We start from the raw sequence: 25495 nt of genomic DNA, 5'->3' as shown, positions 1-25495 counted from the left end.
CAATTATCGATAAGGCAACACAGCGCTCAGCGCGGGCCCCGCCGCCCGCCGAACCATCAACAGCTCAGCACAGGGAGTTATTTGTTAGATACATCTCTACGTCTCCCAGAAAGAGGACGAGCAACACTTTGTACCTCTCTTCAGACGGCCCTCTCTCTATCTGCCGGGGCTGCTGGGCTGGAGGGACTGTTCAAAGGGAAACACCATGCTCGGCGTTGCTAAGGCTCTTTGATTAAGGCACTGAAGGCACATGTTCATTCTAAAGATCAGAGCTTTGCCATTTACTGGGTAAAACCACAACACCTCTATAAGAGACAACAGCAGCCGTACAGTCTGGGAAACATAACTGGCGGCTGTGATTAGCAGATCTGTATAATGAAGGATGACTCAATGTACGGGCAGTATGGGCATAATGCATTGAAATGATGGATGGCTCACGTGGGAGGGATGTCTCAGCGGCTGGGAAATCATACAGCCCTATGGGACATAGACAGAGAGACAGGGCTGTGTCTGATACGTCTGACTGCTGAGCTGAACACAGACAGTTTGAAGGAGAGGGGGCTTAGAGAAGGTTGTTGGTTGATTGAGACACCACCAAGAAGCCTGTTTATGCCATGAGAGATGTCAGACATACTAGTACTGTGGTGCTTGGATATGGCAGCCCTATAAGGGATGAGAAGAACAGGCCATGGTTCACTTCACACACACACCTCTCAGGGGCAAAGACCAGGCAGGGCATTTCATATGAATTTGAGATATGCATTGCTGTCTAATACAAGCGAGAAACACGCCTCAAAGACCTCAATATATTTCCTGTTTTGTTTTCCAGGTATCCTCGCATCGTAACATGAGGTGGATCTCACATTGAAATAGCTTACAGTAAAAAAAAAATTGCTTTGCTGCCAGTGCTATGTTCACCTCCATAGGAAACACTAAAACAAAACAAAACCCCTGCCATATTAGCCTGCTTCTGTTGTGTAAAGGGCCTGTCTGCGGTAATAGGTAATAGGTTTAGATGATTACTGTGTCACGGTGGAAAGCGAAGCCGTTTCCACTGCAGTAGGTACCCTGGCTCGTTGACCTCATTTTATTTGGCAAGCTGTATTTGCCTTGTAACCTTGCTGAAGACTGACTAGCGTAGAAGTAGGTCCCCTCAGAAACAGCTGTGTGCCTGGGCCTGAACATCTCYCCATGGCCATGACAGAGGACCCAGGGCGTTAAACTTCATTTCAGTGATTTATGCCGATGAAGGGCACCGTTGTCAGAAGATGGGGCGGCTGGGAGTGCAGGTATTATGTCAAGTACATCTACTGCTCTCTAACTGACGCATCAGCTGAGTCCAGCCTCTCCTGTGTGTAATACTGTCTTTTACCTGCTAATTCTGTCAGCTGCGGCATAGCTATTGTTGACGTACAGTACGCAATAATTTAGCTCTTTGTTTCTGAGAACATGGCCTGTGTTAGTGATATAAAGCATCCGGTTTTGCTGCAGAAAGTGGAGGAATAGGGAGCAAACGGATGATGTGTTCAGCACAATACTTGTGCATAGCCTCTTGCTGTGGAGTGTGTTTGGGTGTGTGCTTTGCGTGCGCGTGGGAGGGAAGGAAAGCTGTCGCTTGTTCTTTCTCTAGAGGCCAGCACCCCAGTTCCCAACACACTGATGACACTTGCTCAAGCCATATCCAACAAGCCACACAGCTATTTAGTCGGGTGAATATACACAAGCAACAGAAGCCAGAGTGAGGAGAAAAGAGGGCTGTTGCCAAGGGAGATCTATGTATTCTATGTCCATTAGTGCTAAAGCTTTTCAGTCTGCACAATTAAAGGCACAGAAGGATTATTTAGATTCTAAAGTGTGTATGTGCATATACTCTTTCATATACGCTTTGAATAGAATGATCTATCATCATGCGTTGAGCTAATGTCTGGCCTCATTGTTAAGCCACTATATTTCCCCTGCTGTTAGGGAAAATACAARGCTGTTCATGGCCAATATACAATTATGCTGTTATACAAACTAATGCTGGCCCATCCGTATTGTTGTTGATATGTGGAATGCCAGGATGTGCCGGTGAGTCTGACCTGCATCCGGCTGTTCTCCAGTGCATTCTCCAGCTCTAGTTTGGCTGCAGCTGTCTCCTGCTGGTGGGTCTGCCGTAGCTGTTCTATGGCCGAGGCGTGGAGGTGGTTGAGCTCCGAGCGCAGAGAGGCTAGGAACCAGATAGAGAGAGACAGACCGGGTCCTTAGGGAGTTCCCCTCTATACACCACACAATAGAACAGGCCACCCTGGCTAATTAAAAACCCATTCATCATACAGTACATCCCCTACCTCTAACAAGCTACGTGATGGAATGTTCCAGCGTTGACCTTGATTCCTACAGGGAGGAGTGTGTTGTTCAGCTGCACTGTGTGTTTTAGTTTCCAATGGTTTTTCTGAGGGCTGCAAGTGTAGCATTTAACCAGCATGGTCCCCTATTGCCACAACCAGTATGATCCTTCCCTTTGAAGGTCCTTACTCAGGCTCTAGCCTCGTCTTACCCAGCATGGTCCCCTATTACTACATACAGTATGATCCTTCCCTTGAAGCCTTACTCAGGGCTCTAGCCTCGTCTTACCCAGCATGGTCCCCTATTACTACATACAGTATGATCCTTCCCTTTGAAGGTCCTTTCTCAGGGCTCTAGCCTCGTCTTACCCAGCATGGTCCCCTATTACTACATACAGTATGATCCTTCCCTTGAAGGCCTTACTCAGGCTCTAGCCTCGTCTTACCCAGCATGGTCCCCTATTACTACATACAGTATGATCCTTCCCTCTGAAGGTCCTTACTCAGGGCTCTAGCCTCGCTTACCCAGCATGGTCCCCTATTACTACATACAGTATGATCCTTCCCTTGAAGGTCCTTACTCAGGGCTCTAGCCTCGTCTTACCCAGCATGGTCCCTATTCTACATACAGTATGATCCTTCCCTCTGAAGGTCCTTACTCAGGCTCTAGCCTCGTCACCCAGCATGGTCCCCTATTGCTACATACAGTATGATCCTTCCCTTTGAAGGTCCTTACTCAGGGCTCTAGCCTCGTCTTACCCAGCATGGTCCCCTATTGCTACATACAGTAGATCCTTCCTTTGAAGGTCCTTACTCAGGGCTCTAGCCTCGTCTTACCCAGCATGGTCCCTATTACTACATACAGTATGATCCTTCCCTCTGAAGGTCCTTACTCAGGGCTCTAGCCTCGTCTTACCAGCATGGCCCTCGTTATTAGGGCACTAACCCGGTGTGTCTCCCTCCCTGCCAGGGCCCTTAACCCAGTGTGAGACCCTGTGACCATTCCCCATCAGGCCCTAACCCAGCCTGGCTCTTACTCAGCACGGCTCTTACCCAGCATGGCTTTGCCCTCGTCCTCCAGCTCGAAGCGTAGTGTCTGCAGCTCCTGCTCCGACTGCTGTTTGAGAGTCTCGATGCTGTGTCTGTGGGCCTCTCTCACAGACTGGAGCTCCATGTGGTGCTGCTGCCGCAGACGCTGCTCCAGCTCCTACACACAGAGGTKAAAGATCATGAGTGACACACAGGTTTAGGACAAACAAATGACATAGCAATTATTTTCTAGAACCTTTTGGCACGTATAACCGGTTTTCACCTGGTTGATGATGCTGGTTAACCAGAAAAAATAACCATTATGTTCATCCCTAGAAGGAATGGTCTGAAACGTATACGAAGAGTTCAGATGGTCAAGACAAAGAGGCACTGATCAGTTTGGGAGAATCTGGCAACAGCATCAGTTTAACTCAACCGGCATGTTGCTGTGGGACTAAGTGTAGTTCAGTAACATAAGGGCTGGGAGGTACTCGGGCAGTGGCATGGCACCAGGGAGGGCTAAAGGGGAAACCTTTGCATGGAGCCAAAATACATATTTTAGACAATACTGCTGATCACGTTGGAATTATTTTACAATCAATGAGCACTTAAGCATATCATCAGTAGCTTGATGCGGCTATTGGAAGGCTGCCCTATGTTTTCCAGCAACAGTCAGCAGAGGCAAATGTCACACATTACACCACTCCAAACTCAATTGAGAAGATAAAGCCGTTAACATGGCGAGGATACAGTCAAAATCTCACGAAAACACCTCTCATATAACACTAAAATCTCTTGAGAGTAGAGAAAGAGACAGAGAGTGAAAGAGAGAAAGGAGAGAGTAGTGAGAGCAAGAGAAAGAGCGACAGAGACTGAGACAGAGAGAGACAGAGAAAAAGAGAGCGACAGAGACAGAGAGAGAGAGTGATAGCGGCTAAATCTAACTACAAACACAGACTTGTCCAACTGGCAAGGAAATAGCTGAATGGGAATGTGATGGAAATTTTATACATATGCTTTTCTTGTAACTAATTTCTGTGTTCTATTCATGTGCTATTCTAAAAACGAATTTCTGTGTTCATGCAAGTGACTGATTGAACGAATCCTCACTTATCAGTATCTGCAATTTGGCAGTACGCCCAGACCTTCTTTTGAGAACGAAAGATTTCTCKGTTTCAAGGTCTCAGCTTAGAGAGGAGCCTCGTGAGGTGTTGGTCTGTCACATGTTATGAACCAGTATTGGTCGGTCACATGAATGAAACAAAACGGTAATGATGAATGAATTATGCTAAATCATGCAAATATAACTTGTCTATGTTTAGCTGTATATAAAACAACTGCCGGGACTGCCCCAGCAGACATTCTGACAGACATTCTGAGGTTGTTGGAACCTCTCCAGCGCGCTGACAATAAACCATGATTCATTTAGGATTGACTTCGAGTGTCCCTGTGTAAGAATTTCCATGACAGGAACATCCAATAGACACGACACCAGATTGATAGGGATCAAACAAGATTAGAGATTAAGATGGAAATAGAAAGAGAACAGTGCATTTCAATCAACATATGACTTGTATAAGACCAAATCAAATAAGCCTTAAAGAGTAGGCTTGGGCTATATGCCATTTGTACCATATACCGACAGTATGATTTTCAATACCGTATAAAAAAAATAAGAAAAACGGTATAATAACAATAATTGTTGTTGTTTTTTCAGGGTTGGGGGGGGGCGCCCCCGCCTCGCGGGAGCTGCAGGGTTGCATGCTACGCCACAGTTTATAACTATAAATTAAGTATAACTGCAAGAAACGTAAGATGTGTCAAATAAATTCAATCCAGCTCAGGGCTCCAGTTATGCATCTGGTTTGCTAACTTGCTAGCTAAGTGGCTAGATGTCAAGATCAAGATTCTTGGTTACTGCAGAGACATTCAATCCTCTCCTGGATGAAGATCCCTGTTTGCTTTTTGAAACGTGGAAATAGTGCCCTTGTGTGTACTTCTAGTAATACGGTATACCCCGGAATGGTACCGAAACGGTATGATGATATGAAAATCTGGATACCACCCAAACCCTGTCTCTTATACACATCTAGATGTGTATAAGAGACAGGTATTAAAGAGTAAACAGGAATAAATCAGTGGTGACATGATGTTGCAATGATTCTGGTTGTTGAATGCCATACAACAGTTAGTGGTTGAGCCACAGCAGTGTGAAGCGTGTGTGTGTGTGTGTGTGTGTGTGTGTGTGTGTGTGTGTGTGTGTGTGTGTGTGTGTGTGTGTGTGTGTACAGTGCCTTGCAAAAGTATTTGGACCACTTGGATTTCTTCACATTTTATTGTGTTACAAAGTGGGATTAACATTTATTTAATTGTACATTTTTTGTCAACAATCTACACAAAATACTCTGACGCCAAAGTGGAAGAAGAATTGGAACACTTTTTAAGATTAACAAAAATGTAATAACTCAAATATAGTCGTGGCATAAGTATTCAGCTCCCTGAGTCAATACATGTAAGAAACACCTTTGGCATTGATTACAGCCGTGAGTCTTCTTGGGTAAATCTATAAGAGCTTTGCATGCCTGGACTGTGCAATATTTGCCCATTATTCTTCTCTAAATTATTCAAGCTCTGTCAAGATGTTGGGGATCATGTCAATTTTCAAGTCTTGCCATAGATTCTTAAGCAGATTTAAGTGAACACTGTAACTTGGCCACTCAGGACCATTCACTGTTCACTGGCCTCTTGGTAAGCAACTCCAGTGTAGATTTGGCATTGTGTTATAGGTTATTGTCCTGCTGAAAGGTGAATTCCTCTCCCAGTCTGAAGCAGGTTTCCTTCTAGGATTTTGCCTGTACTTAGCTCCATCCCGTTTCTTTTTATCCTGAGAAACTCCTCAGTATTGCCGTCAAGCATACCCATACAGTACCATAATGCAGCCACCACAACGCTTGAAAATAAGGAGGTAGTTACTCAGTGATGTGTTGTATTTGCCCCGAACATAAGGCTTTGATTTAGGCCAAAAAGTATATTCCTTTGCTGTGTTTTTTTGCAGTATTACTTCAGTGTCTTGGAATATTCTGTATAATTTGTATTCTTCTTTTCACTCTGTTATTTAGGTCATTATTGTGGACACACTACAATGTTGTTGATCCATCCTCAGTTTTCTCCCATCACAGCCATTTAATAACTCAGTAGCTGTTTTAAAATCACCAATGGCCTCATGGTAACATCCTTCAGCAGCTTCATTCCTGTCCTATGTTCAGAAGGTCGACTMTATCTTTGATGTGTCTGGGTGGTTTAATACATAATCCACAGGATAATTCTTAAAGAGATATTCAATGTCTGATTTGTTATTTTTTACCCATCATTGCCCTTCTTTATGAGGCGTTTGAAAAAGCTCCCTGGTCTTTGTAGTTGAATCTGTCCTTGGAATTCAATACTTGACAGAGGGGCCTTAAAGATGTTGTATGTATGGAGGTCAGAGGAAGGGTTAGTCATTCAAAAATCATGTCAACCCCTTTTATTTGACACAGAGTGAGTCCATGTAATTTATTATGTGATTTGTTAAGCCAAATTTTGGTCCTGAACTATGTTAGGCTTGCCTAAACAAAGGGAAAGAATACTTGTGCAACGACTATATTTTAGTTATAAATGTTTTATTTACCCCCCCCAAAAAAATCTTGCACTTTGACATTACAAAGTATTTTGTGTAGATTGATGACAAAAAATGACAACTAAATCAATTTTAACCCCTCTTTGTAACACAATAAAATGTGAAGAAATCTAAGGGGTCTGTGACAAATCATTTGTTGTTTTGAAACTGTACTCCAGCACTTTGGATTTGAAACGATACAATAACTATGGAATTAAAATGCRGACTGTCAGCTTTAATTTGAGGGTATTTTCAATCATATCGGATGAATCGTTTAGAAATTACAGCACTATTTTAACGTAGTCCCTCCATTGTAGGGGACCAAAGTATCGGGACAAATTCACTGTGTGTGTATTAATGTAGTCAAAAGTTTAGTATTTGGTCCCAGATTCCTAGCACACAATGATTACGTCAAGCTTGTGACTCTAAAAACATGTTGGATACATTGCTGATTGTTTTGGTTGTGTTTCAGATTATTTTGTGCCCTATAGATGTGTCATTTTGGAGTCACTTTTATTGTACATAAGAATAGAACATGATTCTAAACAATTTTACATTAATGTTCAGACCCTTTACTCAGTACTTTGTTGAAGCACCTTTGGCAGCGATTACAGCATCGAGTCTTCTTGGGTATGATACTACAAGCTCTGCACACCCGTATTTGGGGAGTTTCTCCCATTCTCCCCTGAAGATCCTCTCAAGCTCTGTCAGGTTGGATGGGGAGCGTTGCTGCACAGCTATTTTCAGGTCTCTCCAAAGATGTTCGATCGGTTTCAAGTCTGGGCTCTGGCTGGGCCACTCAAGGACATTCAGAGACTTGTCCCGAAGCCACTCCTGCGATGTTTTGGCTTAGGGTCGTTATCCTGTTGGAACGTGAACCTTCGCCGCAGTCTGAGGTCTGGAGTGCTATGGAGCCGGTTTTCATCAAGGATCTCCCTGTACTTTTCTCCGCTCATCTTTGCCTCAATCCTAACTAGTCTCCCAGTCCATGCCACTGAAAAACATCTCCACAGCATGATGCTGCTACCACCATGCATCACCGTAGGGATGGTATTGGCCAGGTGATGAGCAGTGCCAGATTTCCTCCAGACGTGACGCTTGGCATTCAAGCCAAATCGTTCAATTTTGGTTTCATCAGACCAGAGAATCTTGTTTCTCATGGTCTGAGAGTCCTTTAGGTGCCTTTTGGCAAACTCCAACCGGGCTGTCATGTGCCTTTTACTGAGGGGTGGCTTCCGTTTGGCCACTCCACCATAAATGCCTGATTGGTGGAGTGCTGCAGAGATGGTTGTCCTTCAAGAAGGTTCTCCCATCTCCACAGAGGAACTCTGGAGCTCTGTCGGGTTCTTGGTCACCTCCCTGACCACGGTTCTTGTCCCCCGATTGCTCAGTTTGGCCGGGCGGCCAGCTCTAGGAAGAGTGTTGGTGGTTCCAAACTTCCAGAATTTTTTTGTTACCCTTCCCCAGATCTGTGCCTCGACACAATCCTGTCTCGGAGCTCTTCGGACAATTCCTTCGACCTCATGGCTTGGGTTTTGCTCTGACATGCACTGTCAACTGTGGGACCTTATATAGACAGGTGTGTGCCTTTCCAAATAATGTCCAATCAATTGAATTTCCCACAGGTGGCCTCCAATCAAGTTGTAGAAAGATCTCAAGGATGATCAATGGAAACAGGATGCACCTGAGCTCAATTTCGAGTCTCATAGCAAAGGGTCTGAATACTTATGTAAATAAGGTTTTTTATTTTTATTTCTAAAAACCTGTTATCGATTTGCCATTATTGGGTATTGTGTGTAGATTGTTTAAATAAATTAAAATCTCAGCAATTTTAGAATAAGGCTGTAACGTAACAAAATGTGAAAAAAGTCAAGGGGTCTGAATACTTTCCAAAGGCACTGTAGATGTGAATTGTTAGCCGGTGGTCCGTGCATTGTGTTTGTGCATTAGCCAACTCCTCTGTGTGTTTGTTAATGTATAGCTTGGCAATGATAGAGGAGCTGGCTACAGTACACGGTATGAGACTAGGCAAGTTAATTACCTGTATCTTTTGTCTCAGGTCTAAAACCCTGTGTCTGTTAAGTGTGTGTGCACACACCGGGTAGTTTGTCAATCTTAACTCCATTGCAGTCAGTCAATAACCATGAATTAGCTGTTAGAAACACATGTAGAGGGAGAGAGCCTATTTCATTGTGTGCCTATTCATTCAGCTGATACTGTGTAAGCCTGGGCACGAATGAAAAATAAGATAAGATTGAACGGCGCATAATCTATAGCTTGAAAGAACCTCAAGCTTCATACCTCGAAAGAACCTCAACCTTCATACCTCGAACTAGGTGATTTGCTGAAATCGGGACACCGTGAAAAAGTAGCTCCTAGTTTGGATGTTAAAGTATGTGTGGAGAAGATTTGTAAGCGTTTTAATTAGCCTTGTATAACAGTGCCTGTCATGTAAATAGATCATATCAGTGGATATGTGTTCCCACTGTAGGCAAGGTGAAACTAGATTTGTCCCTAATGCCTCAAACAAGACAATTCAGTTTGCTTTGCTAACACGCTAAATGCCTTAGTCCTCAGAAAATGTGTCTAGAACAAACTAAACCCTTAATACATTTACCCCTGCAAAGGTTTTTACATTTTAGAACAACTTTGAGTCAACCTAGCCCCTATTCAAGAGCGAACATCTATTGAGATAAATGTGTCCTTAGGGTGTGGTATATTTTTTAATTAGCAGACATGAAAGACTTTTCGGCCCATTCAATCACCGATGACTCATGGGTCTTTTGCTTCTAATCCAATCTGTGGCTGGAGAGGTGAGACAGAATGCTTGGGGACATTCAGTCAGCTTTGCACAACGCCTGCATGAGCACTTCACATAAATTCCATCCAAGGGTTTTTGAATGTCAAAAAGATGCCTCAGAGTAAGGTTGAATGTATTTCAAAATGTCCTTGACTGTATAACGGAATGTTAAGTGCAGAAAAAATGTATTTCTTCCTTTTTCTTTGGAAGGGAAGGTTCAGTGTTAGTTGAAAAAGTCAATGTCTTAATATTTTTCAGAAGTCTATATTTTCATGTATTGGGTATGTCTGGATTGGCAAATGAGTTTTGATTCATACTTCAACCTTCATTATGAAATGCCCAGACTAGTATTGAGATGTCAGTATTTTGGGGTATAGTCAGTAAGTCTGTTATATGTAAAGATGGAGAGAGGGGCATTACTGTTATGCCAAAAAGTGGTACCCGCTCTTCGGCTATCAGTGTTTCATTTTTGTGAGGAGCAAATGCAGCCTTCTCCAGCTAAGATTGTGCCACAGTGAACCCAGCAGCCCGGTTGCATTTACATATCAAACACCGGTGAATAATGAACACAACCCATCACCTTGCTGTTCTAGACCTTCACAGTTTGCCCATGTATGAGCCTGGCTGGCAGTCTGCCTTTCAAGCATGAACCCATGCGACTAAATGTATGACCCGCGCTGATCGATATAGCTACCTCTCGCTACACAACTCACTCTCATGTCCTATAAAACAGCTTTAGGAGCAGAGAGGCTGATTTAAAAAGATCTGGATCTGAGCATGAAGCTAATGCTAACACTGGGACTCCTGGATGACTGGCTTATGGATCAGAGTTATTGCCCCCGGCTGTGCTGACAGCAAACTCATCACCATCTGAATTACTATTACACAGATGCCTCGCCAGATTCCTCAGACGTTCCCATACTATTACATTACTTCACTACATTACTCATAAGCTGCTGTAAAGATTCCCTGGAACAATATTAGCTGTGTTGCATCGTAATTCCATCAAAAACTATGCTGCTGCTGCTCCGTAGCCTATTCGTTTTAAAGTGAAAGGAACTGAAAATCAGTGTGTGTCCTAAACAGCAATAATTCAATCAGTGTCAGGTCCAAATCACTGATCCGCTCAGAAGTCAACCGCTCCACGTCTCTGGTAATGTTGATGGACTCACTGTTGCAAAAGTCCATCTAGCCACATCACCAGCTATTTCACCAGTATATCTCCACTGTCTCTCCTCATTCTCTGCACCCGACTGATATCCAGTCTTACTGACACATCAGAGTCTATACTGGCCCATCATGCCTCAAATATCTAATCTAATGCTCTAACATCACAATTGGGTATATTTCACACGGGCAGTGACTCTGGCAGTCAGATAGGTGTCACAGAGTTCTGCTCTGAGCCAGGTTCTAAATGGTCACACCTTGAGGTCGTGCTGACGGGTCTCCTCCAGGTCCTGCATGGCGCAGCAGTGGGCCTCCTGCAGGCTGTGTTCCCTGCGCTGGTACTCCAGCTGCAGCTCCTGGAGCTGCTGGCTCAGATGCTCCCTCTCCTGACTGAACTGGGCCTGCAGCTGCTGCAGGGAGCTCTGTGACTGAGACAGCTGCATCTCCAGACTCTGCTTCAGCAACGAGATCTGACGAAAGGGAGAAGTAGAGAAGGAGAGAAAGGAAAAGGAGAGAGAGAGACGGTGTAGAAAAAAGAACAGCTTGGATCAGATTGCACGTAGTGTCATTAGTTCCTATATTACAGGTTTGCGAGACCTGTCTGTATACTTCATTCACTAACCTAGGCCTACTTCGTTAGACAAAAACAGATATACATTTTTAACGCTAGCTTGTTATGACCTGAAGAAACACAACCTTCCTTTTTTTGTTAGAGGGTGCATCAAAAAGTCATTTTGAAACCAATTATACCCTCATAATCCTTATTTCAATATGGTAGGCCTGCAGCAACTTTGGCTACTTTGCAATGGTAGAAAAAGTAAAAGTGAAAGTCACCCAGTAAAATACTACTTGAGTAAAAGTCTAACAGTATTTGGTTTTAAATGTACTTAGTATCAAAAGTAAATGGAATTGCTAAAATATACTTAAATATCAAAAGTAAAAGTATGAATGATTTCAAATTCCTTATATTAAGCAAAACATTTTTTACATTTACGGATAGCCAGGGGCACACTCCAATACTCCAACATGAATTTACAAACAAAGCATGTGTGTTTAGTGAGTCCGCCAGATCAGAGGCAGTAGAGATGACCAGGGATGTTCTCTTGATAAGTGCGTGAATTGGACAATTTTCCTGTCAAAATGTAACGAGTACTTTTGGATGTCAGGGAAAATGTATGGAGTAAAAAGTACATTATTTTTTTAGGAATGTAGTGAGGTAAAAGTAAAAGTTGTCAAAAATATAAATAGTCAAGTAAAGTACAGATACCCCCCAAAAACGACTTAAGCAGTACTTTAAAGTATTTTTACGTAGGTACTTTACACCAATGCTGCTTTGCAGCCTTTGGCGGCACCCTACACGTACTGTTGTGTATGTGTGATCAACGGCTCAGTGTGTGATCAACATGAGAACTCAGTCACGCCACATTAATCAGCCAGGCCTCATTAGGAGTTACAGCCTATTACTACAGAGTATTATTACTGTGAATAATGAGACCGACCGGGACCTAAGCAGGAGAGGTGGAACGTGTGGGAGGAAAAGATCCACAGTGGTGACACCTCCATAAGTCACCCTGACTCTGCTGCTAGCTGAGTCAGGGTGACTCAGGAAGCATCTGGAGCTACACCGTTAAGTAGGAGCTCAGAGTTAGAATGCGCTCCTTCCCTCCCACATGCAGAGATTTTTCCAGCACCTGTGTAATAAAAAATGTGGACAACAAACAGTATGGAGTGGACAGTGCATTATCAATGTTATAATGCTGTGACGTGTATTCGTTTGGCTCTGGGCGGAACATAACATAGTGATACTGTGGACATGGCAGACAGACTGCAGTGATCTAAGTGGAGTCAGTAGACGTGTCTGTGGGTTCATGCCAGTGAGGGACTAGTGGGCTTTAGTGGTGATCAAGCTGTGGGGTGCTGCTGACACTAAAGTGGGGCCATTGACAGAAGACATTCACACCTCCATTAGAATCAATACCTACACTGCCTTGGAGTGAACAAGAGGCGACACACAGGATCTGTATAGCAGTAATGCTCACTGTGTGCCAGACTTATTATCAGAGTCATCTGCTGCAGGGCCAAATGTGTGACTACTATCAAAATGGCACTACTCGTCATCCCTGATAGAATCACAACCACTTGTGAAGAGGGATAAGAGGCTGCTGAATGCCTTCCATTGGGACCTGAGCGCAAASAACAACATTCCTAACTCAGAGGAGACTCAGATGTGGTTATTATGGCACAACAAAGAGAGCAGGAGGTACAGTAAATCACACGCCACTCAGAGAGGCTGTAATTCTGTCTCATCAAAATAACAGAAATGTACACCTTTCACAGTGTCAGGAAGAGGAAAAACCCTCCAGTGTGATGTGCACCAGGAGTCAGTTACAGAGCATAAAGAGAATATCAATGTTCAGAAGAAGGCAGATTTAGGTAATCAGTGTTTCATGCGTGTTGCCTGGGAACTGGGTGACGTTGGTTCACTGCAGTAGCAACCAGTCACAGTGGTTCTATAACAACCCTCTCTGTATAGAGACAAGGAGTGAAGAGAGAAACCACACACACACACGTTGGCACATTCAACACTGCAAGTGTCCCCCACAAGAAGCACTCACCTGCGTACAGCACGCTGTAACGAAAGGAAAATGGACGCTGTAAAACCAGCATCGTTAGTGCAAACCAGGCCAAGTCCACACAACGCCATCATGCTAGCCACGCACACCAGTTGAATATACTGGTATTTGTCTGTAAACACACTATAGTGAGGGAGAAACAAAGAGCGCCAAGTGGAGCAGGTGTGTAAGTAGACTAAAAGCTCAGACACACCGGTAGGACTGTCCAACGTTTGCCTGCCGACAATACTTAGCACCTCTGAACAGAGTGTTGGCAGTCCATCTAATTTGTGTTCACACAGCAAAGACCTTGGAAGTGGTCAGCCACTCAGCCTAAAATACTAAATACTCCAAACCAGAAGGTGGCAGTAGCATTGTTTGCCAATGCATATCTGTGCCCGTTGTGGCGGTATTGCTTACGGTCTAGATTCCAAGTTATCTACGCTAATGTTGCTATTTTGTAGAAAGACCTTGTTGATACTAGCCTGATGGCCACAGCTAGATAACTACTTAGCAAGATGACAAAGAAACAATTTAATTCACTCTCCATAATCCCATACTGCAAGTGCCAGCCGATAGCCAAATGTTTAGCCTAACATTAGCATATTCGCTAAATAGGGCAACATAACTAGCTAGCTAAGGACACTGCACTAACTCAGCGGCTAACACAGGCAGTTGTTTCATGGAAACTAGCTAATCCATTATGATTTAATTCTAACGTCAGTGGTTAGCTAACTTGGAGGAAGTGCTTAGTTTTGTGTGCATTGCGTCTGTGCACTTAGCTAGTTACCATCCCATAGCCTACATTGCATATAAAGTGTGACTGGCTCATCCATAGATGTACGGAGGAAATGCCCTCATTTCCCCTTTTTTCTTTGGGCTCCCCCCCTGGGGGTCGTGCTCTCTGATTGGCTCAAAGTCAAGTTGTAGACCACTGACAAGAACAGCGATTCCGTAGATTCGTCGCTACCGGATTGGCACGCAGCATCTATCGCTTTTCTTCTAGCAAGAGAAGGAACAGCCTCCCTCTGTGATAAGTACTTATCGTCAGTCTATCGGCAGTGAGATTCTCAGTGTGTTTCATGCTTACATTACTGATTGACTTATGTTTAGCTTCACTGAGCTGAGTGGCGCTATGGGTGTGAACAAAATACACAGGAACACAGGGAAACATTCAGGAGTCAACAATGTCAAAACAAAGGCAAAAAATATATAAAAGGGGCAGAGAGGGGAGGGAAGCCAGGTTTGGGTAGCTCTTTATCAGGGAGTGGTTGGAGTATCATGAGGGATAGCCAAGTTGGTGAGGACAGAGGAGCCCTTTTTCTCTAGATGATTGAAAACAACAGGAAAAGATGAGCAGCACTGACTATTTCAATGTTTGAATGGATAACAAGACACTGTGAAATATGGTGATATCTCAGTTCAGTAAAAAAAAATATGAAATTACTTACTACTGTCAAACCTAATTATTATCTGTGAAATGCCCTGAATGTTAATGCCATTAGCAAGTACAAGTGCATTAAAAGTTTTCGTTTTTAATTCGATTTGATTGGCCCATTCAGTCCCCTCCACAGGGCTGCCAGTGCCAGTTTGGGAAGACTTCAAATGTCATCATTTGAATAGATATCCAATAAATTCCCCATGTTTTATCTTCATACACTTTGTGTGAGTGACAGTGCTAGCTGTAGCTGTGGTGGGAGTTACAGCTAAGTAGCAGAACAGGCTTCTCAGCAGTCTCTCATTGTCATMGCTGGTATCTGCATGTGTACGGCGAGGCCCTGAGCACTCTCTTCTCACCTATTCATGGACATTTGAAAGTGGATGATTTAATATGGTATGACATACACTTCCAAAATATTTCATTATATTTTGGGTTAAGTGGTGAAAATGTATAACCTATACTCTTGACCTTACAGTATGTAAAGTAGTCACGGAATCCCTATATAAATCCCAGCTCAACAAAACACTTTGCACTGATGGGACTAGTGGACAGACAAACGACGTAGTCCTTTTACTCTCCATGTATCCTGGAGCCCAGTCATAATGTGGACATGGGGCAGAGTATGCTGTGTATATCACAGTCAAGGTCTTCACAGGTCCAGCCGAAAACCCGTGACCCAACCGGGTCGGATCCGAAATTCTGTAGTTGACTCTCAGAATCGGATTTGTATAGCGGGTATGTGTAATTATAATTGAACTGGAAGCGCATTTGCTGGATTGGAGGAGTGAGATGAGAGAGTAGGAGAGAGAGAGAGAGAGGAGGAGGTAAGAGAGAGAGAGAGAAAGAGAGAGAGAGGGAAGAGAGGAGAGAGAGAGAGAGGAGGACAAAGCGAGAGGAGGACAGAGAGAGCATGAGGAGAGCAGAGAGAGAAGAGAGAGAGAAGAGAGAGAGAGGAGAGAGAGAGAGAGAGAGAGAGAGAAGAGAGAGAGAGAGAGAGAGAGAGAGAGAGAGAGAGGAGAGAGAGAGAGAGAGAGAGAGAGAGAGAGAGAGAGAGAGAGAGGAGAGAGAGAAGGAGAGAGAGAGAGAGAGAAGAGAGAGAGAGAGAGAGAGAGAGAGAGAGAGAGAGGAGAGAGAGAGAGAGGAGAGAGAGAGAGAGAGAGAGAGGAGAGAGAGAAGAGAGAGAGAGAGAGAGAGAGGGAGAAGAGGAGAGAGAGAGAGAAGAGAGAGGAGAGAGAGAGGAGAGAGAGAGGAGAGAGAGGAAGAAGAGAGAGAGAGAGAGAGAAGAGAGAGAGAGAGAGAGAGAGAGAGAGAGAGAGAGAGAGAGAGAGAGAGAGAGAGAGAAGAGAGCCGAGAGGAGGAAGGAGAAGAAAGAGAGAGAAAAGGTGAGGGGGAGCGAGAGAGAAGAGAGAGATAGAGGACGAGAGAGAGAGAGAGGCCGAGAGGAGATGGAGAGAGAGAGAGGAGAGAGAGAAGAGAGAGAGAGAGAGAGAGAGAGAGAGAGCGAGGAGAGCGTCACTAGCCTCTGGCTCTGTGTGTGCGGTGGCAAGCAAGTTAGGAGATCAATGGAAGATGGAACTAAAATTACGGAATTAAAAGTTAAACGTGTAGCCTCCCGGGTGGTGCAGTGGTCTAAGGCACTGCATCGCAGTGCTACCTGTGCCAACAGAGATTCTGGGTTCGAGTCCAGGCTCTGTCGCAGCTGCGACCGGGAGGCCCATGGGGCGGCAACACAAGTAGCCTCAATTAGCCAACCCAGCTAGCTTAACTAGCTAGCTTCTCTTCATGGTTTGATGCAGTCAAAACAGGTGCTATGTAATCAGATTGGTTGATAAATAACCTAGATTTGACAGCTAAAAGTTAGTAACTAGCTTGGTTGCTGTGGTCTCTCTCTCCCTCCTCTTTGTGACATTCAGCCACATATAAACACACACACCGCATGACCCCTGCCCTGCTTGCTGCTCCTTCATTCCTCTCTTCCTCCCTCAGTGCCTGCATAAACAGCTTCAGTTTAATTATCTGCTGCTTCCCTCACTCGGACCGGATCAGACCGAGTSTGGACCCGAAAAGGCTCTTTACGGGGCCAGGTCCGGTTGTCCTCTAGTCCATTTATTTATTCGGGTAGGATCTGGGGAGGAAAGCCCCGGGTCCATTTCGGGAATGGGTTCAACTTTTTGGACCCGAGAACACCTCTATATCACAGGAACCAGCTGTAGTGTGGTGCAGCAGGGTGAGGGTGGACTGTCTCTTACCTGCTCCAGTAGGTCCTCCACCTTCCTCTGCCAGCTCTCGCGGGCACTGCTCAGCTCCTGCTCCTTGTTCTGGGCCAGCTGGGTGAGGGCTGCCCTCTTGACATCCTCATGATCCTCCCGTAGCTCCTCACGTAGCTTCTTACATTCCTGCCTGTGGACACACACCAAACGCACACAATTACCATTAGATGAAGTATACAGAAGACAATAAAGATCACACTGTGGTCAAGGGATCAACATAATGCAATAAAGCAAACCATTTTTAAAATAATTCCATGTAGTAATATATAGTAGTAGCATTAATGTACTAGTAATATTAATTCCAAATCAGTAAAGCCGCTGCAAATCATATACAGCAGAACCCTGTTTTAGCTAGGGTTAGGATTACGTTGACAAATAATTATTATTATCACGCAAGTCATGCTTGCAAGAGCACATGCATGAAAAGACCATCTAGTAAATATGTTATACTGTATGTGGCTGTGTTAAGACCCTTTTACCAACGCCACTTCTCATTAGGACGAACAACGCAACACAGACCAACATTAAACATTTGTTAGGAAAATCTGGCGTTGTGTGCATATTTCATAAACAGAATGCATCTGCACTTCGCTCCAGAGCAGACTCCGCATACAGCCAATCATTAGAGAGAAGAGAGATTGGGGCTGACACTCCCAACCATCTGATACAGTATGTAGATGTTAATGCATGCGTCGGTCTGTACACAGGCCTGGGACGGAGGTTTTCTAAGAGGATAACCGTATGTCCTGTAATTGGTGAACATTTCCAGCGAGCCGCTGTCTGTCGGAGCTCCGGGGGTGTTCAGAGTCCACATCCTTGGGAGTGGAGCAGAGTGTACGATTCCCCACGGCGTCATGCAAATGCCTCCCACCTCGCCGTGTCAGCGCTACTCGATGCCCACGCGTTTAGCGCCGCTGCACAGACTGCATGTTAATCGTTATTTAGCAGAGAATGGCGTCGTTAAACGTGGGGCGCTGACAGTCTTTTCGCCGTTCCCTACAAGCAGATGAGCGTCAGGGTGCGTCAGGGTGAGTGCGTGCCACGGTTTAGCCCTGCGGCACTGCTGTAAAAGGAGGTGTTGATCCTCATCTCTTCGGAAAAACACACACAGACACACAGCATCTTCATATTGTAGAGAGCCTCATATTCATACTCTAGCCCCAACCCCCCCCAATCTGGCTAACTACCTAGGAGGGCACTCAGCACCTGGTGAGTGGAGCAGATGGGAGGGAGGAAGGGGGTGAGTGTGTAGACTAGGCAGGTAGGATGGAGGAAGAGTGTAGGCAGTACGGAGGACGGAGAATGAAGGACGGAGAAGGAGGGAGAAGGGAGGGGAATGAAGGAGGATGTAGCGAGAAGGGAGGAGAATGAAGGATGGAAAAGGACGGAGAAGGGAGGAGAATGAAGGAGGATGTAGCGAGAAGGGAGGAGAATGAAGGACGGAAGAAGGAGGAAATGAAGGAGGATGTAGCGAGAAGGGAGGAGAATGAAGGACGGAGAGGGAGAGGAGGAGAATGAAGAGGATGTAGCGAGAAGGGAGGAGAATGAAGGACGGAGAAGGAGGGAGAAGGGAGGAGAATGAAGGAGGATGTAGCGAGAAGGGAGGAGAATGTGTGTAAATTAGCCGGCCCCGTTAAGATCAAAGCTTTCAATCAACATCAGACAGTAGCAGAGAGGACAAGCAGTCGGCCACAAATGGACGCCATCAACTCACTGTCTAAACAGCAACATAGTTTCTTTCCCCAACTTCTGGCACACAACGACGCCAAGCATCTCTCACAAAGGCTTAGTTTGACTCTGAGGTAAATCTCTACTGACAGTGGAAGTTCATTATACCCGGTTCTGACATCACTGCATTGAAACACTCAGTAAAAGAGCTTCCTCTTATATTCTATCTGCCTGAAATGGTGGGTCTTAGATGTCTATCTCTCTCAGCACGAGCCAAGCCAGCTCTGTTCAATTATTCTCGGTCCCCTTGTGTGTGCGTATTCTCCGTGTGTGTGTGTTGGCTGTGCCGGTGTGCCAGATGACACACACGCATCTCTTGCGGTTGAGGCACTTGAAAGGCTGTCAAAGGCACTGCGGTGCAGTGTGGTGGTGCCGCCCAACTGGATTGTTCCGCTTGCAAATGCTGTTCATGTTCAAGCCCACCATTACGTAAGGTAAACAGAGCAGGAGGCTTTAATGTGGGTAGGGGCTCTGGTATCTCTGCATCTCCCTCCACATCACCAGTCTAGCTCCCTGTGAGGGGCAGGAGGAGAGATGTTTCTGACAGGCCGTCACAGGAGATGAAAGAGAAGAGCCTAGAACAGAGGACGGAAGAGGGAAATGTGAATATCTCTCCCTCTGCCTCTTTCTCTCTCTCTCTTCTTTCATCTCTCTCTCTCTCGCTCGCTTTCATTCTGAGTGGCCTGTTGGCTCGAGTTATACATGGTGATAAGAAGAAATGAGGGCAAGACCGCAGACAAACTCAATGAACTGGAGAGGTGAAGTTGAGTTGAATAACTGCAGACAGTAACAACAGAAAACAATAATACTGTCACGCCCTGACCTTAGAGAGCCTTTTTATTCTCTATTTTGGTTAGGTCAGGGTGTGATTAGGGTGGGAACTCTAGTTTTTGTATTTCTATGTTGGCCTGGTATGGTTCCCAATCAGAGGCAGCTGTCTATCGTTGTCTCTGATTGGGGATCATATTTAGGCAGCCTTTTTCCCACATGTTGTGTGTGGGATCTTGTTTTTGTGTAGTGCCTGTGAGTACTCCATTACTTCACGTTTCGTTTGTTTCTGTATTTGTTTTGGTYAGTTTCATTTATTAAAACATGTGGAACTCTACGCACGCTGCGCCTTGGTCCATTTATTCCAACGATCGTGACAAATACTATTCAGTGACAGTGCTGTGAAAGGACACAACAAGGTTCTGTACAGAAACACAGAAGTACAATCAGAACCCCGGAGGTTGCTATTTGCATTATGCTTTACTAAAGAAGAAGCATACGCTGTCTTCAATTATTTAGATTTTTTTATAACTACCTCACTTATTTAAAACACTAAATGCTGTCAGAATTACAGAGCATGTCAAATTCACCAAACGCAACGTATAAATTACAATTCATAGGGACAAAATGAAAGAAGCTGAAGGGGAATGAAATTGTGAAAGATGAACATTGAGAGAGGCGGGTAAATTAAACGTAATTACGGTACAAGAGATGAAAAAAAGGACAGAAAACTTTGAGCCAATGCTGGTCTGGATGGAGTTATTGTAGAACTCCATCTGTAGCAGAGCCTTCCTGGTAATCAGGAATCCTAATGCTGTATTAAGACATTAATTGACCCCAGCAAGGGAGACAGACACTAATTGGACTCTGTCTGATGAGCTGGGATGATCTTCCTCCTCCTCCCCAGTCTCAAATCTCTGAGCTACAGTTCTGTTCACACCCTGATTCACATGTCCCTGCTGTAAAGGCATTGAGATTCAAATGTGACAACAAAACCCTTTTCCACTTGAAATTCATAGGCAGTGGCTTGTCAGGGCCTCCTTGTTAATCGGGCTCAAATCCATATCTCATATGAACCTCATTACCATCCTGTCTTTCTCCTTTGAGCCAGAACAGGCAGCAGCAGCGGCAGTGAGATGCTCTGTCTGCTCGCTTGGTGAACACCCGCCATTGCTTCAGCAGAGTAGCCTTTTTTGAGATAAGCGAGGGCATTGACTGAACAAATCTTGTGGAAAATGAACTCTTTAAAAGAAAAGCGAGATAGAAATATTTTGGGGCAGTCTGATTTTTCATGGGACCTATCCTCCTACTCCTCTTTCATTTGCGCACAACGTGGGACCTAGCTAGCTACAGCACTTCAAAAGTACAGTATTACAGTATAGTGTTAACTTATTACTCTTTTGAAATGTGTGGATTTGAGCCCTCTGAAGATGGTCACCYTCCATTTCAGTGGTTATAATCTGTGGTGCAGCACTGGCTCTTTCTAAATGAAGCCATCCGTTCATAATCCTCAGAGCCAGGGAGAGGAGGACCTCTTTCTGGGCTGGGATCAGGGACCGGGCCTGGACTAGTATRATTACCATGGTGTATCATGGTGGCACTCGCCTCAATGTGACTGTTTCAATTACTCACCCTGTCCATCGCCATCCTTGGCACATCTCATCAAATCCACCCCAGGGCCAAGGACACACACATACACACCTTAACGTCTCGGTCCACTTGAGCTCCAGTTCCAGGGCCATCTTGTCCATCTTGAGTTTCTCGTCCTCTTTAGTGGTAATGACTTTAGCCTCGTGCTGCTTCTTCTGGGCCTCCATCTCTCCCTGAGAGAGAGGAGAAAGAGAAAGAGAGAGAGAGAGAGAGGAAGAAAGGGTTTGTGATATTAGCCCTCATGATAAACAAGACAATTGAGCATGGGATCTAACCCTGTATGGACAGGACTCAACATACACAACTACAAAAGAGGAACTCGGCTCCACAGCCATCAATTCTCATTGCTCCACACTTCCCCTGACATTCAGACGAGAGTCTGCTTCATTATGCAGGCCCAGAGAGATGAGAGAGAGGGGGGAAAGAGGGAGAGAAGGAACGGAGAGAGTAGAGAGGGAGAGAGGGAGAGGAGCCACAGAAGGTCAAAGGGAGAGCCAGTCTGAAGAGCAGCCTTCTAATGAACTGCCAATGCTATACGGGCTCCTTAAAGATGAGAACATAATTCAGAATCTGAGTCTGATTAGGTATGCCAATCCAAAGCTGCTGGATAGTCTGCATGGCATATCAAGAATTGGAATCTGGGACAAAGCAGGTGGATGTGATGGATTTCGTATGGGAACAGACTCAAGGCTAGGAGATCAATTCAGTACAGATCAAGTTTATTACCCCCCCATAAATAAACATGATATACAATCAATAAATCCTCAGTCAGAAGAGTGAATGGGGAAGGGAATTCATTAGGGTTTGCTGATGGATTCTCCAATGCCTCCCTGATGAGAACCACACAGGGCCCAGGGGAGAATGTGTGTGTGTGTGTGTGTGTGTGTGTGCATGCCTTTGTGTCTGTATGTATGCATTGTTGGTGCTCTCACCTGCAGGGCGGTCAGCAGGTTGCTGGTCTCTCTCAGTCTGGCCCTGGTAGCGTCCAGTTCCTCCGCTAGTTTGTCCTGGGCCTCCTTCAGGTTGGTGATGTGTCCCTCTGCTGTACCCATACCCTGCTCACCCTCCTTCACCAGCTCCTGCAGGCGCAACACCTGCACACAGGACGGACAGATCTATCATACATCTCAGACAGGCTTTAAAAACAGCTGTAAAGGGAAAGCAAGTTGTCACCAGCCATGTCATCATGATGATATCTTGATCATTTGACTGCTGACAGGCAAAACATTTTGGGACTGTATRAACAGTCGACTAACGGAAAAAAWATATATATCGTTTTTGAGTGAAATTTCCCTTTCTAATGACCTGGTAGTAAAGTACATTCCATTTTTGTAATAGATATGAGTGTGGAATCTGCACCACAAATGAGCCAAGACATTTTTTATCACCTGCTGTTGATAGCAGCAAACTTGAATATATTCCAGTTTGTCTGGACGACCACAACAAATGGTCATGACAACATGAGAGGAGCAAGAGGAGAGATCTGATCGGTTGGGTGGCTCCTSACTGACCTCCTGATTGGCTTGTTCAAGTTTGGTGGCGAGCTCCTCCTTCAGGCTGTCCAGTTGCTGTCTGAGATGGTTCTCCTGCTCCTCCAATGAGAGCCTCTCCCTCTCAAACTGCTGCTCCATTTCCTGTAGACAAACCCCAAAGACTCTGTTATAATACTACCAGCACAATAACCATTACAGGGCTAATCAGAGTATTTTTATGAATTTAAATACTTAGTAAATATGGCTGCAATAACTGTGCTTTTAGAGGAAAATCAAAGCCAGAGTAAAAGGATTCACTAGTACATGAAAGGATAATGGTTGTTATTATTCACATTTACACACTACTAAGAGTTTTGTCAGCATCCTTGTAAAACAATCTTGTCTAATATGGACTCAGAAGGGCTTGGGAGCTGTAATAATTTAAGAGACTGTGTGTGTGTGTGTGTGTGTGTGTGTGTGTGTGTGTGTGTGTGTGTGTGTGTGTGTGTGTGTGTGTGTGTGCTCCAATCCCAAGTGACACATTCATGTTGTACCCCTGGGTAGGTGGCTAACCTTTTACTGCAGTGGGCTAAATCAGGGTCACACAGAGTGATTCTTGGTAGTCTTAAACAAATCTACCTTGAAACAAAAGTATACACCTCACACACATGGTTATGGGCTTAACAAAATAATACTTTTTGAGTCTGCATCCCAATATTACACTTTATATACATCACAGAATACTGAAATATAACTAAACTGTTTGACATAGAAACACCACATTTTCAATATATATATTTTTTAATAATCTTAATAATAAATATTAATAACATTCCACCCATGAGTCACCCATTGACTGTCACCCATGAGTCACCCATTGACTGTCACCCATTGACCGTCACCCATGAGTCACCCATGAGTCACCCATTGACTGTCACCCATTGACCGTCACCCATGAGTCACCCATGAGTCACCCATTGACCGTCACCCATGAGTCACCCATTGACTGTCACCCATGAGTCACCCATTGACTGCAGGACAGGGCTACTATCCTGCTGGGAAAAGGGATGACATGAGTGAGTTCCTTATATACAGTACCAGTCAAAAGTTTGGACACACCTACTCATTCAACGGTTTTTCTTTATTTTTTACTATTTTCTACATTGTTGAATAATAGTGAAGACATCAAACCTATGAAATAACACATTTAGTAACCCCAAAAAAGTGTTAAACAAATCAAAAATCTATTTTATATTTACGATTCTTCAAAGTAGCCACCCTTTGCCTTGATGACAGCGTCGCACACTCTTGGCATAGTGTGTCCAAACTTTTGACTGGTGCTATACGCAACGTCAGGCCACCCAGAACAAGGACGTCTGTAAATCAAATAAATTATGCAGAATTCACTGATAAGGGCAATGTCACATTCTGGAACTCAATTTTCCGGGGGTAGAAAAGATTTCTCGCTGTGACGGTGAGATATCACGGAGTAAATGCGGCCTTCAGACATTTCTGATATGGGGTAGATGTCTAGTCTACCATTTCATTCTCATTGCAGGATATTTGTGTCAGTGGATGACACCCAGTGACAGTATGATAAGTAGACATCACCATAGGAAGACAAGCCTCTGGAGATGGAAGAAGTGCGCAGTGGCATTTTTTTGCACCAGGCATGGAAATGTAATTACTGCACCAGACGACGATTTGCTTATGAAATTCTCAACAGCTCTGCATCTGTTAATGTCAGCGCTGAACATTCGACCGTGGACATCATTGTAAACACTTCATATAAGCCTGCATAATTTACAAAACAGAATACTTGATCACTTTCATACATACATTACTGGTACAGTACTCTGAAAAGACGCCTTGAAGCTAAATCAATTACTGCCAAATAAATAGGAAATGCATTGAGCCGACTAGTGACTCAGACTACTATGTGAACCTTGTCCACTCCAATATTAACTTCCTCTGATACAGATGGTGATTGATAATACATTATCCTTTGCCTCAGTATCTTCTCTTGAGGAGGCAATCCGCAGTTGAAACAATAACAAAGCAGCCTCCCCGCCACTGTTTCTGTAAAAAGATGAGGGATGGGGCTGGAGAAATGTAACCACTCTCTAATTCATAGAGCTACGAATGCATGGACTGACTATCCATGATATCAAAATAATAGTTCAACCACAGTTTGAGGCCATACAGAGTTTGTTTACCTTGTTGCTTATATTTTCAGGTTCTGATGGGGTGTGACAGTTGAACTAAGCTCAGGAGGCATTGATCCGTTATATTCTTCCAGAATTAATGGGTACATATGATTCATTTACAAGTCCCTTTAATGCTTTCCCATGACCAAAAACTGGGAAGAATACATATCATACAGAATATGAAATAGACAAGACACTTAAAAGTGCGATCTCAAAAGGCAGTATCTATCTGCATGAGCAGCAGACTTGTCAGCATGGTGCACTAAGTAGAGCTAACTGAATAATGTATAGTTCCACCTTATTCAGAGAGAACTGCTCTGCACACTTTATGTGTGTGTGGTTGAAGAGTACATGATTCAGAGCTCGCAT

The 25495-nt window shown here is 44.4% G+C and overlaps 1 protein-coding gene across 1 annotated transcript in view; it reads right to left on the bottom strand.

Moving 5' to 3' along the window:
• Positions 1-25495, bottom strand: part of LOC111973426 (protein FAM184A-like) — a 158782-nt gene that overhangs the window by 20197 nt on the left and 113090 nt on the right. The window contains 7 exon segments of the mRNA XM_024000792.2: positions 2082-2209; positions 3381-3534; positions 11236-11448; positions 17281-17431; positions 21499-21620; positions 22380-22541; positions 22959-23081. Of these exon segments, the coding sequence (XP_023856560.2) occupies positions 2082-2209; positions 3381-3534; positions 11236-11448; positions 17281-17431; positions 21499-21620; positions 22380-22541; positions 22959-23081 (1053 nt within the window).

Source organism: Salvelinus sp. IW2-2015, linkage group LG14, assembly GCF_002910315.2.
Source record: "Salvelinus sp. IW2-2015 linkage group LG14, ASM291031v2, whole genome shotgun sequence".
Classification (NCBI taxonomy): domain Eukaryota; kingdom Metazoa; phylum Chordata; class Actinopteri; order Salmoniformes; family Salmonidae; genus Salvelinus; species Salvelinus sp. IW2-2015.
This window is presented reverse-complemented; position numbering and strand designations above follow the sequence as displayed.